Source organism: Trichomycterus rosablanca, chromosome 16 (genome assembly GCF_030014385.1).
Source record: "Trichomycterus rosablanca isolate fTriRos1 chromosome 16, fTriRos1.hap1, whole genome shotgun sequence".
In the NCBI taxonomy this organism is placed as follows: Eukaryota; Metazoa; Chordata; class Actinopteri; order Siluriformes; family Trichomycteridae; genus Trichomycterus; species Trichomycterus rosablanca.
This window is the reverse complement of record NC_086003.1, coordinates 8761130-8778361: the sequence shown is the minus strand read 5'-3', so window position 1 is coordinate 8778361 and position 17232 is coordinate 8761130. Positions and strand designations below refer to the sequence as shown.

General features: G+C 42.6%; 1 protein-coding gene across 6 annotated transcripts in view; it reads right to left on the bottom strand.

The window, feature by feature from the left end:
* Positions 1-17232, bottom strand: part of slc4a4b (solute carrier family 4 member 4b) — a 113926-nt gene that overhangs the window by 54772 nt on the left and 41922 nt on the right. For all 6 annotated transcript variants that reach the window (XM_063011493.1, XM_063011494.1, XM_063011499.1 and 3 more), the window contains exons 3-5: positions 13233-13406; positions 7641-7776; positions 1667-1827 (exon numbers count right to left, since the gene is read on the bottom strand). In XM_063011493.1, the coding sequence (XP_062867563.1) occupies positions 1667-1827; positions 7641-7776; positions 13233-13406 (471 nt within the window). The remainder of the gene's footprint in view (positions 1-1666; positions 1828-7640; positions 7777-13232; positions 13407-17232) is intronic.

The following is a 17232-nucleotide window of genomic DNA, read 5'->3' as shown; positions in this document are numbered from 1 at the left end:
GGAGAAAATTGGGGGGGGGAAAGTGGGGGAAGAAACAAAACAAAAAAAAACTTTATTTATTCAACAGAGTTAAATAGTTCAATTTCAAAAACAAATGATATCACTTTTCTACATAGTCACCTTCCGATGCATTCTTTTTAGCATCGTACCATTTTTAACGCCATCAGCAAAAAATTTTTTTGGTTGAGCACATAGCCACTGATGCAACTCTGCTTTAACATCATCATCACATGAAAATCTTCTTCCCCTTAAAGCTTCTTTCTTTTCTTAAAGCTTTAAAAAAGTGGAAATCAGAAGGCGCTAAATCCGGACTATAAGCTCTCTCTCAGTCCTTCAGACATGACCAATTACTGCTCATCCCACCCTCACCGTTTCCAACCAAAATATAAAAATGCACAAACTTTTTGAAGATCCCTCATAGCAATAAGCAGTCTGGACCATACAGGTGTATGCAAATACCCCCCTCCCCCCAATAATTGCATTCCATGGCTCGAATTCATAAACACTTTTAGTGCAAAGAGTTGTTCCTAGTGACAAAATTCTAAGACAATTCTTAAAATTGTGGGTGTTTGCTATGATGTTAAGAGTAGAGCCTACTAAAGATAAGGTTATTCATAAAGCATCTTAAACATTAAAAGAGCTCATAAGGTGAAAAACTGTTAGGTGTAGGGAGGAGGTCTTTTAAAAGGATTTCCTAAGCAGAGGAGAAAATAACAAAAAGACGAAGAGGTGGAAGAAATGCGCTCCAAATAAAGAATGACTTAATAAAACTCTACAGATTAGATCAGGCAGAAATAATGTTTGTCTTTGAGCTTATTAGAGACACAATCACATCTCCTACCCAGCGCTAAAATGCCATAATGGCAGAAATAAAAGTCATTACAACTCTAAGATATTTGGCTAATGGGAAAATACAACAAGGCAGCAGTGATGACTTGGGTCTGTCACAACCTTCCATCAGCAGAGTGATCACACAAATAACTACCGCACTTTCTAAACCTCATATCATGTCAAAGTTCATTTCATGTCCAGTGGACATTCGAACCCTACAGCAATCATAGTAATTTAATATAGTGGAGCCATTTTTCTCCATTCATTCATTGTCTGTTTTACCACCTCTTTCTATATATATATATATATATATACAGTACAATGAGCAAACATTCGGAGAGCGGACAGTGTTTTTCCGGTGTTTTTTTTTATATTTTGTAAAATTCAATATTAAAATGTCCCCAAAGAATGTGCAGAGGAAGTGCAGTGGTTAGAAAACGAAAAAAAATCACTATTTGTTGTGTTGTATAATTACACCTGCCTGTAGCTGTCACTGTGTATCAGACAGAGGGGACAGTTAGTGAGAGAGAGAGAGAGAGAGAGAGAGAGAGAGAGAGAGAGAGAGAGAGAGAGAGAGAGAGAGAGAGAGAAGAAGGAATTCGGCTCAGTAAAGTATTCTTTCTTTTATGCAATTACACCTACAAAATACAACACTACTGAAATAAAGAAGGAAAAATGGCACGGATTAATTCTATTTACATGATTTCTTATGGGAAAAATAGGTTTAACTAACGAACATTTTGACTTAAGAACAGCCCTTTGGAACCAATTAAATTCCGCTGTATTTGACTCAGGTGCATTGCTTTGTTACATGTTGGTTTGTTTATTTATTTACCAACAATCTGCTGCAGTGAATTAGCCTCCATGTCGAGCATAACGGTGCCCTTCTCTATGCACGTCTTCAGCTCGAAGAGGGAGTGCAGAGCAAGAGTGGCGACGTGGGGCTTACTCCACCTCTCTCCACCTTCTTCTACTTTCTCCTCGAATTTAATCCACCTACAGAGACAAACACACGCACAAGCACAGGCATGAGATACTTCTGTAAATAATTAACCAGAGATCAGAGGTCTGACTTCTGCTTGAGATGCTTATTTAACAAGATTTCATTATCTTATTCCTATCAGTCATCTAGTTTTATGGATAGATGTACAACATTTACATTGTCGGCATTTAGCAGTATGTCGCTTTTATCCAAAGCGACTTACAGTACTGTGATAGTATACAGTCTAAGCAATTGAGGGTTAGGGCCTTGCTCAAGTGCCCAACAGTGGCAACCTGGCAATGGTGGGGTTTGAACCAGCGACCTTCTACTTACTAGTTCAGTACCTTAACCGCTAGGCTACAAATGTCAAACATGTACAAGAAACCTGGTAGGAAAATAATTCTGTGCAATCAGGGTACAACTTTCAAGTAAATCATCATGATCAAGGTCAGACCTGTTAAATCTGAAAATTACTTAATTAGAACCTGTCTGCCAATGTGAAGCAGACTAGAAGGTCTCAAGACAGCACATGATTCCACGATTTAAAGAGATTCAAATACAGATGTGAAACTATGTGAAAGGGTGAAAGGGTTGCAATAGGCTTTGGGACTATCGCAAACCACAGTGAGAGCCATTATGCACAAATGAAGAGAACTTAGAACAGTAGTAAACCTTTCCATTAGTGTTTGGCCTACCAAAATGTCATCAAAAACACATTGATGACTCATCCGGGGGGGGTTCCAAAAACCCAGACGAACATCTAAAGACCTGCAGGCCTCACTTGCCTCAGAACAGAATAGAATAGAACGCCTTTATTCGTCATATATACAGTGTATCACAAAAGTGAGTGCACCCCTCACATTTCTGCAGATATTTAAGTATAGCTTTTCATGGGACAACACTGACAAAATGACACTTTGACACAATGAAAAGTAGTCTGTGTGCAGCTTATATAACAGTGTAAATTTATTCTTCCCTCAAAATAACTCAATATACAGCCATTAATGTCTAAACCACCGGCAACAAAAGTGAGTACACCCCTTAGTGAAAGTTCCTGAAGTGTCAATATTTTGTGTGGCCACCATTATTTCCCAGAACTGCCTTAACTCTCCTGGGCATGGAGTTTACCAGAGCTTCACAGGTTGCCACTGGAATGCTTTTCCACTCCTCCATGACGACATCACGGAGCTGGCGGATATTCGAGACTTTGCGCTCCTCCACCTTCCGCTTGAGGATGCCCCAAAGATGTTCTATTGGGTTTAGGTCTGGAGACATGCTTGGCCAGTCCATCACCTTTACCCTCAGCCTCTTCAATAAAGCAGTGGTCGTCTTAGAGGTGTGTTTGGGGTCATTATCATGCTGGAACACTGCACTGCGACCCAGTTTCCGGAGGGAGGGGATCATGCTCTGCTTCAGTATTTCACAGTACATATTGGAGTTCATGTGTCCCTCAATGAAATGTAACTCCCCAACACCTGCTGCACCCATGCAGCCCCAGACCATGGCATTCCCACCACCATGCTTGACTGTAGGCATGACACACTTATCTTTGTACTCCTCACCTGATTGCCACCACACATGCTTGAGACCATCTGAACCAAACAAATTAATATTGGTCTCATCAGACCATAGGACATGGTTCCAGTAATCCATGTCCTTTGTTGACATGTCTTCAGCAAACTGTTTGCGGGCTTTCTTGTGTAGAGACTTCAGAAGAGGCTTCCTTCTGGGGTGACAGCCATGCAGACCAATTTGATGTAGTGTGCGGCGTATGGTCCGAGCACTGACAGGCTGACCCCCCACCTTTTCAATCTCTGCAGCAATGCTGACAGCACTCCTGCGCCTATCTTTCAAAGACAGCAGTTGGATGTGACGCTGAGCACGTGCACTCGGCTTCTTTGGACGACCAACGCGAGGTCTGTTCTGAGTGGACCCTGCTCTTTTAAAACGCTGGATGATCTTGGCCACTGTGCTGCAGCTCAGTTTCAGGGTGTTGGCAATCTTCTTGTAGCCTTGGCCATCATCATGTAGCGCAACAATTCGTCTTTTAAGATCCTCAGAGAGTTCTTTGCCATGAGGTGCCATGTTGGAACTTTCAGTGACCAGTATGAGAGAGTGTGAGAGCTGTACTACTAAATTGAACACACCTGCTCCCTATGCACACCTGAGACCTAGTAACACTAACAAATCACATGACATTTTGGAGGGAAAATGACAAGCAGTGCTCAATTTGGACATTTAGGGGTGTAGTCTCTTAGGGGTGTACTCACTTTTGTTGCCGGTGGTTTAGACATTAATGGCTGTATATTGAGTTATTTTGAGGGAAGAATAAATTTACACTGTTATATAAGCTGCACACAGACTACTTTTCATTGTGTCAAAGTGTCATTTTGTCAGTGTTGTCCCATGAAAAGATATACTTAAATATCTGCAGAAATGTGAGGGGTGTACTCACTTTTGTGATACACTGTACATACAGTGTATCACAAAAGTGAGTACACCCCTCACATTTCTGCAAATATTTCATTATATCTTTTCATGGGACAACACTATAGACATGAAACTTGGATATAACTTAGAGTAGTCAGTGTACAGCTTGTATAGCAGTGTAGATTTACTGTCTTCTGAAAATAACTCAACACACAGCCATTAATGTCTAAATAGCTGGCAACATAAGTGAGTACACCCCACAGTGAACATGTCCAAATTGTGCCCAAATGTGTCGTTGTCCCTCCCTGGTGTCATGTGTCAAGGTCCCAGGTGTAAATGGGGAGCAGGGCTGTTAAATTTGGTGTTTTGGGTACAATTCTCTCATACTGGCCACTGGATATTCAACATGGCACCTCATGGCAAAGAACTCTCTGAGGATGTGAGAAATAGAATTGTTGCTCTCCACAAAGATGGCCTGGGCTATAAGAAGATTGCTAACACCCTGAAACTGAGCTACAGCATGGTGGCCAAGGTCATACAGCAGTTTTCCAGGACAGGTTTCACTCGGAACAGGCTTCGCCAGGGTCGACCAAAGAAGTTGAGTCCACGTGTTCGGCGTCATATCCAGAGGTTGGCTTTAAAAAATAGACACATGAGTGCTGCCAGCATTGCTGCAGAGTTTGAAGATGTGGGAGGTCAGCCTGTCAGTGCTCAGACCATACGCCGCACACTACATCAACTCGGTCTCCCAGAAGGAAGCTGACGCACAAGAAAGCCCGCAAACAGTTTGCTGAAGACAAGCAGTCCAAGAACATGGATTACTGGAATGCCCTGTGGTCTGACGAGACCAAGATAAACTTGTTTGGCTCAGATGGTGTCCAGCATGTGTGGCGGCGCCCTGGTGAGAAGTACCAAGACAACTGTATCTTGCCTACAGTCAAGCATGGTGGTGGTAGCATCATGGTCTTGGGCTGCATGAGTGTTGCTGGCACTGGAGAGCTGCAGTTCATTGAGGGAAACATGAATTCCAACATGTACTGTGATAAGCATGATCCCCTCCCTTCGAAAACTGGGCCTCATGGCAGTTTTCCAACAGGATAACGACCCCAAACACAACCTCCAAGATGACAACTGCCTCGCTGAGGAAGCTGAAGGTAAAGGTGATGGACTAAACCCAATTGAGCACCTGTGGCGCATCCTCAAGTGGAAGGTGGAGGAGTTCAAGGTGTCTAACATCCACCAGCTCCGTGATGTCATCATGGAGGAGTGGAAGAGGATTCCAGTAGCAACCTGTGCAGCTCTGGTGAATTCCATGCCCAGGAGGGTTAAGGCAGTGCTGGATAATAATGGTGGTCACACAAAATATTGACACTTTGGGCACAATTTGGACATGTTCACTGTGGGGTGTACTCACTTATGTTGCCAGCCATTTAGACATTAATGGCTGTGTGTTGAGTTATTTTCAGAAGACAGTAAATCTACACTGCTATACAAGTTGTACACTGACTCCTCTAAGTTATATCCAAGTTTTATTTCTATAGTGTTTTCCCATGAAAAGATATAATAAAATATTTGCAGAAATGTGAGGGGTGTACTCACTTTTGTGATACACTGTATACTGTACATGTGTACAGTACAATGAAAGCTGGGTTAGAGTGCAGGGTCAGCCATTGTATGGTGCCCCTGGAGCTGAGAGGGTTAAGGGCCTTGCTCAAGGGCCCAACAGTGGCTGCATGCAACCTTTCAGTTGATAGCCCAAAGCCCTACCCACTAGGCTACTACTGTCCCATAAGTTAAGACCAATGTAAAGGATTCCACAATAAGAAAGACACTGGGCAAAAATGGCATACCCTAAGAGAGTTGCATGGTGCAAACCTTTGCTGACCAAAAAGATAACAAATGCTCATGTTGCATTAACCAAAAACATCTAAATGACCCCCAAGACTGTTGTGAAATGCTTTTGTGGCTTGTTGAGTCAGATAAGGAACTGTTTGAAAGACATGGGTTATGTTACATCTGGTTTAAAGCTACCTCTTTATTCCATCATAAGAACATCATACCACAGTCATACACAGTGGTACTAATGTGATAGTCTAGGGCTGCTTTGCTTCCTCAGGATCTGAATGACTTCCATAGCTGATGGAACCATGAATTCTCCCCTGTATTACAAAATCTTGAAGAAGAATGCCCACACGCCATTTAAAGGAAAAAGTCCACCTCTGAATGGCTGAAAATCAACTAAATTAAGGGGTTTTTTTTATTTTAAGTGACTGAAGTCCTGACTTGAATCTCATTGAGATGTTGTGGCAAGACACACACATACACACAGGTAGTATGCCTGTTCATCTTCGGTGAACACGTTTGTTCATTTTGTAATAGTCTGTGAGTGATCCAGTTTTAGTTCGAGTGGCAAAAGTACAGGGTTGTAAATTACCTTTGCCAACCCCTTATCATGACAACTCTTAGCTTTTGGACTTGTTGCTGATAACAGTCTGGATGGACCTTTTCATCGTTGGTCCAAAGCACACGGTGTCTATTACTTCCAAAAAAGACCTGGAATACTGAGTCATCTGACCACAGAACACTTTTCCACTGTGTGACGGTCCATCCCAGATGTTACCAAGCCCAGAGAACTTGAGGCTTCTTTTTTGCACAGTAAGGTTGTGTAAGTCTGTATTGTAGTGCATGCCAAAGTAATCCCTTGCCCATGTGGTTATATCAGCTATTGATGAAGGACGATTCTTGATGCAGTGTTGTCATGGGATCGGAGATCACGCGTGTTCAGCTTAGGCTTGTGCTCTTGGCCTTTACGCACTGAAATTGCTCCCGATTCCTTGAATCGTTTAATGAGATTTTGCACTGTAGAGGGAGAAATAAGCAACTCCCTTATAGTATTTCTTTGAGGAACATTGTTTTAAAACAATTTAATAATTTTCTCACGCATTTGTTTCTCGTATTCGTGGATAATGCACCTGTTGTCATCACCTGTTGGAGATAACATTATTATTTTTACCTCATTACTAGCCCTAAATTGTCCCTACTTTTCCTTTTCTATCCACTTCTCCTGTTGCAGGTTTCTGTTGCTTTAGTGTCTTTCATTGGTTAATTTGTTTCTGTTATTTTGGCCACTGGTTTTATTTTCTCATTTCTCATTTTTGTTTGTGGCTTTTAGCCACAGTATTTTCCTATCTTGGTTAAGCATTCTGAAAATATGGGGATAATTTTAAATTCTTGCAAATGCAGGGCTACACCTGGTGCCTCAGAGGTGAGGTGTGATCAGCCCCATTACAGTAATAAAGACAATTTGGTGTCTAATGTCTGGTGTCTTTGGTAGTCTAAAGAGTGGTGTTGACTTATTTGTGCTGTTACTATGCTTGCTCGTATATCTGCATGTTACCTGGCGGTCTCTTTCCACTCGACCTCTTGGTTATCGGATGGAAGCAGCTCATCGAGTTCGGTGAACAGCTGTGGAGGGGGTGGACCACTTTCCTCCTCGCCCAGGATAAAGCGGATGCGCTCAGCAGCCGGGGAGACTGCAGAGACAAGAAACTATTTAGAGACTAGGAGCAACACTGCATTATTTTACTACCAAGCCTCTCTATTTGTTTTAGTTAACCTAACAGGCTAAATGTAACAATTACAATCACATTAAACAGATACACAGATCAGACATAATATTAAAACCACCCATCTTATAAGCTCTTTAAAAAAAAGACCCCACGAGAACTCGACAAGTCATCTGAAAATGTCCTTCAAATTTTGTATGTTACAAGGTAGATCACCCTATGTGTACCTGGCATTCCATACAATCTGGAGAAAACAGAATTCATCTGACCAGCTGACCTTTTTCCATTACTCTAATGTCCAGCTTCGATGGCTGCATGTCTATTGAGTTAGCATGGGCACTTTGGCTGGCCTGCAGCTACGCAGTCCCATACACAGAAGGGTTTGATGCACAATGTTGTGACACCTTCACCTCAGCAGTATTAAGATTATTGATGGGGTGGCAGGATTAAGAAGAGAGATGAAGCACGACTGGACAAACTGATAAGGCGAGCTGGTGCAGTGGTCGGCATCGAACTGGAACCACTGGTAACGGTGGCAGAAAGGAGGACACTGTGTAAACTTTCTTCCATCATGGACAATGTCAGTCACCCACTACATACAGTTATCATTAAACAGAGGAGCATGTTCAGTGACGGGCGGCTGTCACAGAGCTGCTCCACGGACAGGCTTAGAAGGTCCTTCTGTTTTGTCCTCATTTAGTTTAAGGAAATTGATGTTTGTATTTTGGTCTTCCAAGAATAGTCCTATAATCCTACAAAGACCACACCTGTATTGGGCTGTGTGAGTGTGTTTGTGTTTACATGTGGGTATATGCTATGAGGTTAGCGTATCATGCTGGATCAGGGCACAGCACGGGCCTCCTAGAAATCCAAATATGTCTAAGGTAAACACAATCTCAGCTCCCAGAGCCCTGAACTCACACATACAAATGGGCAATCAGCCAGAGGGACAGATATTTTAAACTACTAACTTTTAATTTTATGAGGTATTTTAGGTATTTTTATGAGGACTTTTAGGTATTTTTATGAGGACTTTTAGGTATGCACATCATGCTCCTACCTGAGTATTAAGGGGTTCCACAGAGCTGGGTGAAGTTTCTGTTCCTATCAACTACACTGTTAAATTTATACTGTAACTAAAATTCAATACTAGTAATACTAGTAACATACACAGATCAGCCATAACATTAAAACCACCTCCTCGTCTTTATACTTACTGTCTATTTTATCAGCTCCACTTACCATATAGAAGCACTTTGTAGTTTAACAATTACTAACTGTAGTCCATCGGTTTCTCTGCATGCTTTGTTAGCCCCCTTTCATGCTGTTCCTCAATGGTCGGGACTCTCCCAGGACCACTACAGAGCAGGTATTATTTAGGTGGTAGATCATTCTCAGCACTGCAGTGACACTGACATGGTGGTGGTGTGTTAGTGTGTGTTGTGCTGGTATGAGTGGATCAGACAGAGCAGCGCTAATGGAGTTTTTAAACACCTCACTGTCACTGCTGGACTGAGAATAGTCCACCAACCAAAAATTTTCAGCCAACAGCGCCTTATGGGCAGCGTCCTGTGACCACTGATGAAGGTCTAGAAGATGACCAACTCAAACAGCAGCAATAGATGAGCGATCTTTACATCTACAAGGTGGACCAACTAGGTAGGAGTGTCTAATAGAGTGGACAGTGAGTGGACACGATATTTTAAAAACTCCAGCAGCGCTGCTGTGTCTTATCCACTCATACCAGCACAACACACACTAACACACCACTACCATGTCAGTGTCACTGCAGTGCCGAGAATGATCCACCACCTAAATAATACCTGCTCTGGGGGGGTCCTGACCATTGAAGAACTGCATGAAAGGGGGCTAACAACACATGCAGAGAAACAGATGGACTACAGTCAGTAATTGTAGAACTACAAAGTGCTTCTATATGGTAAGTGGAGCTGATAAAATGGACAGTGAGTGTAGAAACAAGGAGGTGGTTTTAATGTTATGGCTGATCGGTGTCTGTAGAGCAATTAATACAAACCAGAAAAACATTATAAATTAGCCACTAGCCAGTTTTTGGATGGTAGTTTCTCATATAAAAGTGATATTAGTGACATCTTGTATTAAGTTTTTACTCTTCTTCTTGGAAACCATCGCTTTCAGGCAGTGGTACAGGTACATTTCAAGCAGACTGGCTTCTTATTTATTATTTGTTTATTTATTAGGATTTTAACATCTTGTTTTACACACTTTGGTTGCATTCATGACAGGACAGGTAGTTACTGGTTACACAAGATTCATCAGCTCAAGTCTTTAATGTCAAACACACTCACTCACTCACTCACTGTCTTAACCGATTATCCAATCAGGTTCACCAGTTTTGGGGTGCTGGAGCCTATCCCAGCTTTTCAATGGGCGCAAGGCACACAGTAACACCCTGGACGGGGCGTCAGTCCATCGCAGGGCGGGCAGACACACACACACACACCCAGTGTCAACAATTCAGTGTCTCCAATTAACATGACTGCACGTTTTTGGACTGTGGGAGGAAACCCAAGCTCCCGGAGGAAACCCACGCAGACACGGAAAGACCATGCAAACTCCACACAGAAAAGACCCGGACCGCTTCACCTGTGAGGTGACAGTGCTACTCATCAAGTCACCATGCTGCCCAGATTGGTTTCTATCTCTAACATGATGCAACAGATGAGTGATAATGGGGCTTGTCATGTCAAGCCTCTGAAACTTCCCAACCCTGTTTACTTTAAAACCCGTGTCTGTGATGTTTTATGTACTGACGTGTCTATAAAGCTGTCTTTTTATTTCAAGGTCACCTATGTAAAATCCTTATCTGCTGAGCTTAGTTTAGGGAGGTGCAGTTAAACAGAAAGTGTAGTTCTGTCTGAGCACTTCAAAGCATTCCCTGTGCCTCATTAAATAGAACTCGCTGGATCTCAGCTGTGGGTTGAGTCCTCTGACTCCCTGATGCACCTTCTGGATATTTTGCTAGCTATCTTGCTCTTGCGGTTTCAAGCTTTTGTTTCTGGGAATTCTAGAACGGTAGCAGAGTTGTGGAGTTTAACTACCATGGGCAGCATTTCAAGTTTGTTCCTCTGTTTTGGTTTCCTGGTGAGCATTTGGCTTGTGGTTCTCTGGTGGATTGAGTAGCTGGTGGAGTTGCACCCCAGTGTTTTTTATTCCCTCTCAAATCCCTGTGTTTTTTGCATACAGTGGTTTAGTAAGGCCCACCGTCTTCTCCTAAGTATAGGTCTGAAGACCACTGAAAGGTGGCCCAGTGGTTGATAATACAATATTATTAGATTTTATTATCATTTAGTTTAGCTCCAACATATGACATTCACTAAAAACGACACATCCAGTGATACAACTGCTGATTAATGTACTTCAAACAAAATAAAATGTTGAAAGCCGCTCAGGTGGCGCAGCGGTAAAAAGACACGCTGCAACCAGGGCTGGATTCTGAGTACATCGTTTCGAATCCAGCTCTGCCTCCCCGGTTCGAGGCTGGGCGGCTGTATGAGCAACGATTGGCCGGTTGCACAGTTGGGGGTGGGACAAAGAACCGGATGTGGGTCTCTCTCTGTCAGAATGCGATTACGACCTCTGCCGGCTGATTAGAGGCGCCTGCACAAGAGATGAGCAAGAGTGCCCTTAGGGTGTGTCTCTCCGCATGCAACGCTAGGTGGCGCCAAACTCATCAATGTGCGCGTGGCAAAAATGCATCCGGCTGCTGCTCATGTTTCGGAGGGGATATGGGTTGGCTTCGATCTCCTCGGTCAGGGCGGGGGTCGCCATAAACAGAGGAAGCACGATGCAAATTGAACGATTGGATGCGCTAAAGGGGGAGAAAAAGGAAAAAAAAAAAAAAAAAAAAAAATGTTGTCAAACAAAATAAAATGTATGTCCTTTATCTTCTCCCCTAATTAACTCCAATTTAAATGTTTAAGAGAGGGCTCAGTGACAAAGTTAACTAAAGTTAAGGGCAGTGATAGCTCAGTGGTTAAGGTACTGGACTTGTAAACAGAAGGTTGCTGGTTCAAGCCCAAGTTTAAGTTGCCACTGTTGGGTCCCTGAGCAAGACCCTTAACCCTCAATTGCTCATCGTGTTCAGCTCATTGTGTAAGTCGTTTTGGATAAAAGCGTCTGGTAAATGCTGAAAATGTAAAATGTAAATGTTAACTTATATTTACTTAGATCTCATAGACTTGGCATGTATAACATCATGTTATATGTGTCATGTGACAATTTAGGCAAAAACATGACAATTTTCCAAAACCAAGTTCTGGATGTGGATGTGTCACCCTATTAAGTTCCTAGAGCAATAAACCCTTAAACCCTACTGCAACCAAAGGCTTTGTAGCATTTCTCCATTCTCACCCTTGTGGCTGAGAGCAATCACATTAGCTTTACCAACCTGTTCCAAACCACTGCTTCATCTTTATTTATGTGGTTTTAGGTGCTAGCAAACACTTTAGACATTATAACCAAAGTGTTGCGACCACATGCTAAAGCCTTAAAGGTGTCAGAGAACCAAGCCTGATGTCATTCACCTTGATAAATGACCGCATGAGGAGAAACCACAATGTATGATGCGGCTTAAGGGTAGCAGCAAAGGATAAAGAGGAGATTTAAGTCCTGTTGACTTCAGTGACTAAGTGGCTTAGGCTTGGGCTTGTTGTTTTTTTTGGCTTGTAGTTATGAGCAGAGTTGAGGAGGATCCCAATTCATAAATATAATTAATAGGGCTGGCTCGATACTACTTTTTTATGTCCGATACCGATACTGCAAATTGAGTATACTTTTTATTTATTAATTATTTTAAATTATTCTGAAATTATTTACTTCATTTTTTTTACATCACAGGAGAAAAGAACACTATGCCTAATGTAAAACATGGAAGAGGCTCAATGATGTTTTGGGGTTGCTTTGCTGCCTCAGGGACTGGGTGCATTAAATCTGTGCAGGGCACAATAAGGTCAGAGGACTATTAAGGCATTTTGGAGCTGCTATGAGTCCTGATCGGAATCTTATCGAACATTTGTGTAAAGAGCTAAAACTTGCACATGGAAAACAAACACCTCCCAAACTTGAGAGAACTGGAATAGTTTGCTAAACAAGAGTAGGTCAAACGACCAGCAGAGAAGTGCAGAAATAGAGAACACGCTTGATTGCAGTCACTTCCTCCAAAACCTGTGTTGCACAATATTTAGTTTAAGGGTATCAATATTTTTCTCCATGCCAGTTTAATTATCTCATCATTTTAAATAATATGTTTAGTTATAAATCAAGTTCCTGTTCGATTCATTTAAATAAATAATAAAAACAATACACTTCTGTGTGTTTATACCATAGACGAGAGTTTTAAGGTCATAGGTGTATGCTAGTAACTGTATCATCATGTGACTTACTGAGGGGTTTGAGGATGCTGGAGGCAGATTCATCCACGATTTCCGTGTCCGATTTGTCACTGGCTCCTTCATTGATGCGTTCCCGCCTTTCTTTTTGACTTGAACGTCTTCTGTGTCTCCGTCTGCGATGGTAACTCTTTGGCACATTTACACCGATGTACACTGTATGATGGCCTGAACACAGACACACACACACACACACACACACACACACACACACACACACACACACACAATTAATAATGCACAAAGTAACAGGCAATTATATGACAATCTATGTAAATAATAATAAATTTTAATATTAGTAGTATAATAATAATAATAACAATAACAATAAGCACAACAAAAGCTCTTTCTGTCATTGTTTGTGCTGTGTATGCTTTTGCAGACTGTGTAGGCCCTTTTAGCAGAGTAAGCAAATACGCTGTTATTTTGCACTCATTAGCATGTGAATAAACAACAACTACTTCCTGTTCAGCTGATCAGACAGGAAACAGCAGCTCTCAAAGGGTATTCCCTCACAAACATACTGTACAAACCTACACACGCTGTACATACTGCGCTTTCATACATAGGACAAAGGGTTAGGACAAAGAGTGAAATGCCAATAAAATCAGTGATTTGTAATTTTTTGTAACTTTTTTAATATGTTAAATATTTGTTTTTGCTATTTTATTTATGCTTTTTCTCCCCTATTCTCCCAATTTAGCTCAGTCAATTCGTCTTCCGCTGCTGGAGACTCCGGTCGTGTCCGAGGTGGGTATATTTGTCTGCCTTACGCTCCCTCCGACACGTGCGCAGTCCACCGGCCCCTTCTTATTCGCTCACACATTCGGTGAATTTGTGCGTGAGGCCAGTATTCGCACACGGAGACCCACGCACTGATCTCCTCCACTGTCTGTACAGGCGCCTTGGGATACTAACCAGGGTCCTTGCACAGCATCGAAGACCCCACTCACTTTCAGTCTGGTTAATGGCCAATTTTGTGTGCTGCAGGCACTGCCAATTATGCCCGCTAGGAGGGCGCCCAGCCGACCGGTAGCAGAGCTGAGATTCGAACTCAGGGAGCTCAGAATCCCAGCACCGGTGTGCTAGAGAATTAACCCGCTGTGCCACCTGGGCGCCCTTGTTTTAAATGTTATTGTACAGATTATAGATTACATTAAATGTGGAAAAATCTGATCAGCCATAACATTAAAACCACCTCCTTGTTTCTACACAGACACTTACAATATAGGAGCACTTTGTAGTTCTACAATTACTGACTGTAATCCATCTGTTTCTCTGCATGCTTTGTTAGCCCCCTTTCATGCTGTTCTTCAACGGTCACGACCCCCACAGGACGACTACAGAGGTGGTGGATCATTCTCAGCACTGCAGTGACACTGACATGGTGGTGGTGTGTTAGTGTGTGTTGTGCTGGTATGAGTGGATCAGACACAGCATCGCTGCTGGAGTTTTTAAACACCTCACTGTCACCGCTGGACTGAGAATAGTCCACCAACCAGCCAACAGCGCCCCATGAGGCGCGTCCTATGACCACTGATGAAGGTCTAGAAGATGACCAACTCAAACAGCAGCAATAGATGAGCGATCGTCTCTGACTTTACATCTACAGTGTATCACAAATGTGAGTACACCCCTCACATTTCTGCAGATATTTAAGTATATCTTTTCATGGGACAACACTGACAAAATGACACTTTGACACAATGAAAAGTAGTCTGTGTGCAGCTTATATAACAGTGTAAATTTATTCTTCCCTCAAAATAACTCAATATACAGCCATTAATGTCTAAACCACCGGCAACAAAAGTGAGTACACCCCTAAGAGACTACACCCCTAAATGTCCAAATTGAGCACTGCTTGTCATTTTCCCTCCAAAATGTCATGTGATTTGTTAGTGTTACTAGGTCTCAGGTGTGCATAGGGAGCAGGTGTGTTCAATTTAGTAGTACAGCTCTCACACTCTCTCATACTGGTCACTGAAAGTTCCAACATGGCACCTCATGGCAAAGAACTCTCTGAGGATCTTAAAAGACGAATTGTTGCGCTACATGAAGATGGCCAAGGCTACAAGAAGATTGCCAACACCCTGAAACTGAGCTACAGCACAGTGGCCAAGATCATCCAGCGTTTTAAAAGAGCAGGGTCCACTCAGAACAGACCTCGCGTTGGTCGTCCAAAGAAGCTGAGTGCACGTGCTCAGCGTCACATCCAACTGCTGTCTTTGAAAGATAGGCGCAGGAGTGCTGTCAGCATCGCTGCAGAGATTGAAAAGGTGGGGGGTCAGCCTGTCAGTGCTCAGACCATACGCCGCACACTACATCAAATTGGTCTGCATGGCTGTCACCCCAGAAGGAAGCCTCTTCTGAAGTCTCTACACAAGAAAGCCCGCAAACAGTTTGCTGAAGACATGTCAACAAAGGACATGGATTACTAGAACCATGTCCTATGGTCTGATGAGACCAAGATTAATTTGTTTGGTTCAGATGGTCTCAAGCATGTGTGGTGGCAATCAGGTGAGGAGTACAAAGATAAGTGTGTCATGCCTACAGTCAAGCATGGTGGTGGGAATGCCATGGTCTGGGGCTGCATGAGTGCAGCAGGTGTTGGGGAGTTACATTTCATTGAGGGACACATGAACTCCAATATGTACTGTGAAATACTGAAGCAGAGCATGATCCCCTCCCTCCGGAAACTGGGTCGCAGGGCAGTGTTCCAGCATGATAATGACCCCAAACACACCTCTAAGACGACCACTGCTTTATTGAAGAGGCTGAGGGTAAAGGTGATGGACTGGCCAAGCATGTCTCCAGACCTAAACCCAATAGAACATCTTTGGGGCATCCTCAAGCGGAAGGTGGAGGAGCGCAAAGTCTCGAATATCCGCCAGCTCCGTGATGTCGTCATGGAGGAGTGGAAAAGCATTCCAGTGGCAACCTGTGAAGCTCTGGTAAACTCCATGCCCAGGAGAGTTAAGGCAGTTCTGGGAAATAATGGTGGCCACACAAAATATTGACACTTCAGGAACTTTCACTAAGGGGTGTACTCACTTTTGTTGCCGGTGGTTTAGACATTAATGGCTGTATATTGAGTTATTTTGAGGGAAGAATAAATTTACACTGTTATATAAGCTGCACACAGACTACTTTTCATTGTGTCAAAGTGTCATTTTGTCAGTGTTGTCCCATGAAAAGATATACTTAAATATCTGCAGAAATGTGAGGGGTGTACTCACTTTTGTGATACACTGTACAAGGTGGACCAACTACGTAGGAGTGTCTAATAGAGTGGACAGTGAGTGGACACAGTATTTAAAAAAAAAACTCCAGCAGCGCTGCTGTGTCTGATCCACTCATACCAGCACAACACACACTAACACACCACCACCATGTCACTGTCAGTGCAGTGCTGAGAATGATCCACCACCTAAATAATACCTGCTCTGTAGTGGTCCTAGGAGAGTCCTGACCATTGAAGAACAGGGTAAAAGGGGGCTAACAAAGCATGCAGAGAAACAGATGGACTACAGTCAGTAATTGTAGAACTACAAAGTGCTTCTATATGCTAAGTGGAGCTGTGTCTGTAGAAACAAGGAGGTGGTTTTAATGTTATGGCTGATCAGTGTATATATTCATACATAATTCTATAGCACTTTTCTGGGACAAACAGAATAACAGTGTAGGCACTAAATAATCAGTTGGGAGTCACATGTCTTAATTAACTTGTTATGCCAAAATAGTAAAGCCTTTATGAACTTTGGCTCAAAAGTGGTACAACTGTACGTTCTGGTCCATTTCCTTTCTAAAAAAAACATCACATCAAGCTTTACTTGTAACTGTGTACCAGTGTCTGTTTTTCTTTACCCACATCATAGTACTGCTTACCCATAATCTGACCTAAACCCCTGCAGCACTCAAAATCTGGAGGTTGTTTTTGTTAGGCGGACCAGCCTCTGTAAATGTACTGTCAACATTTTCCTTAAATATTTATAGT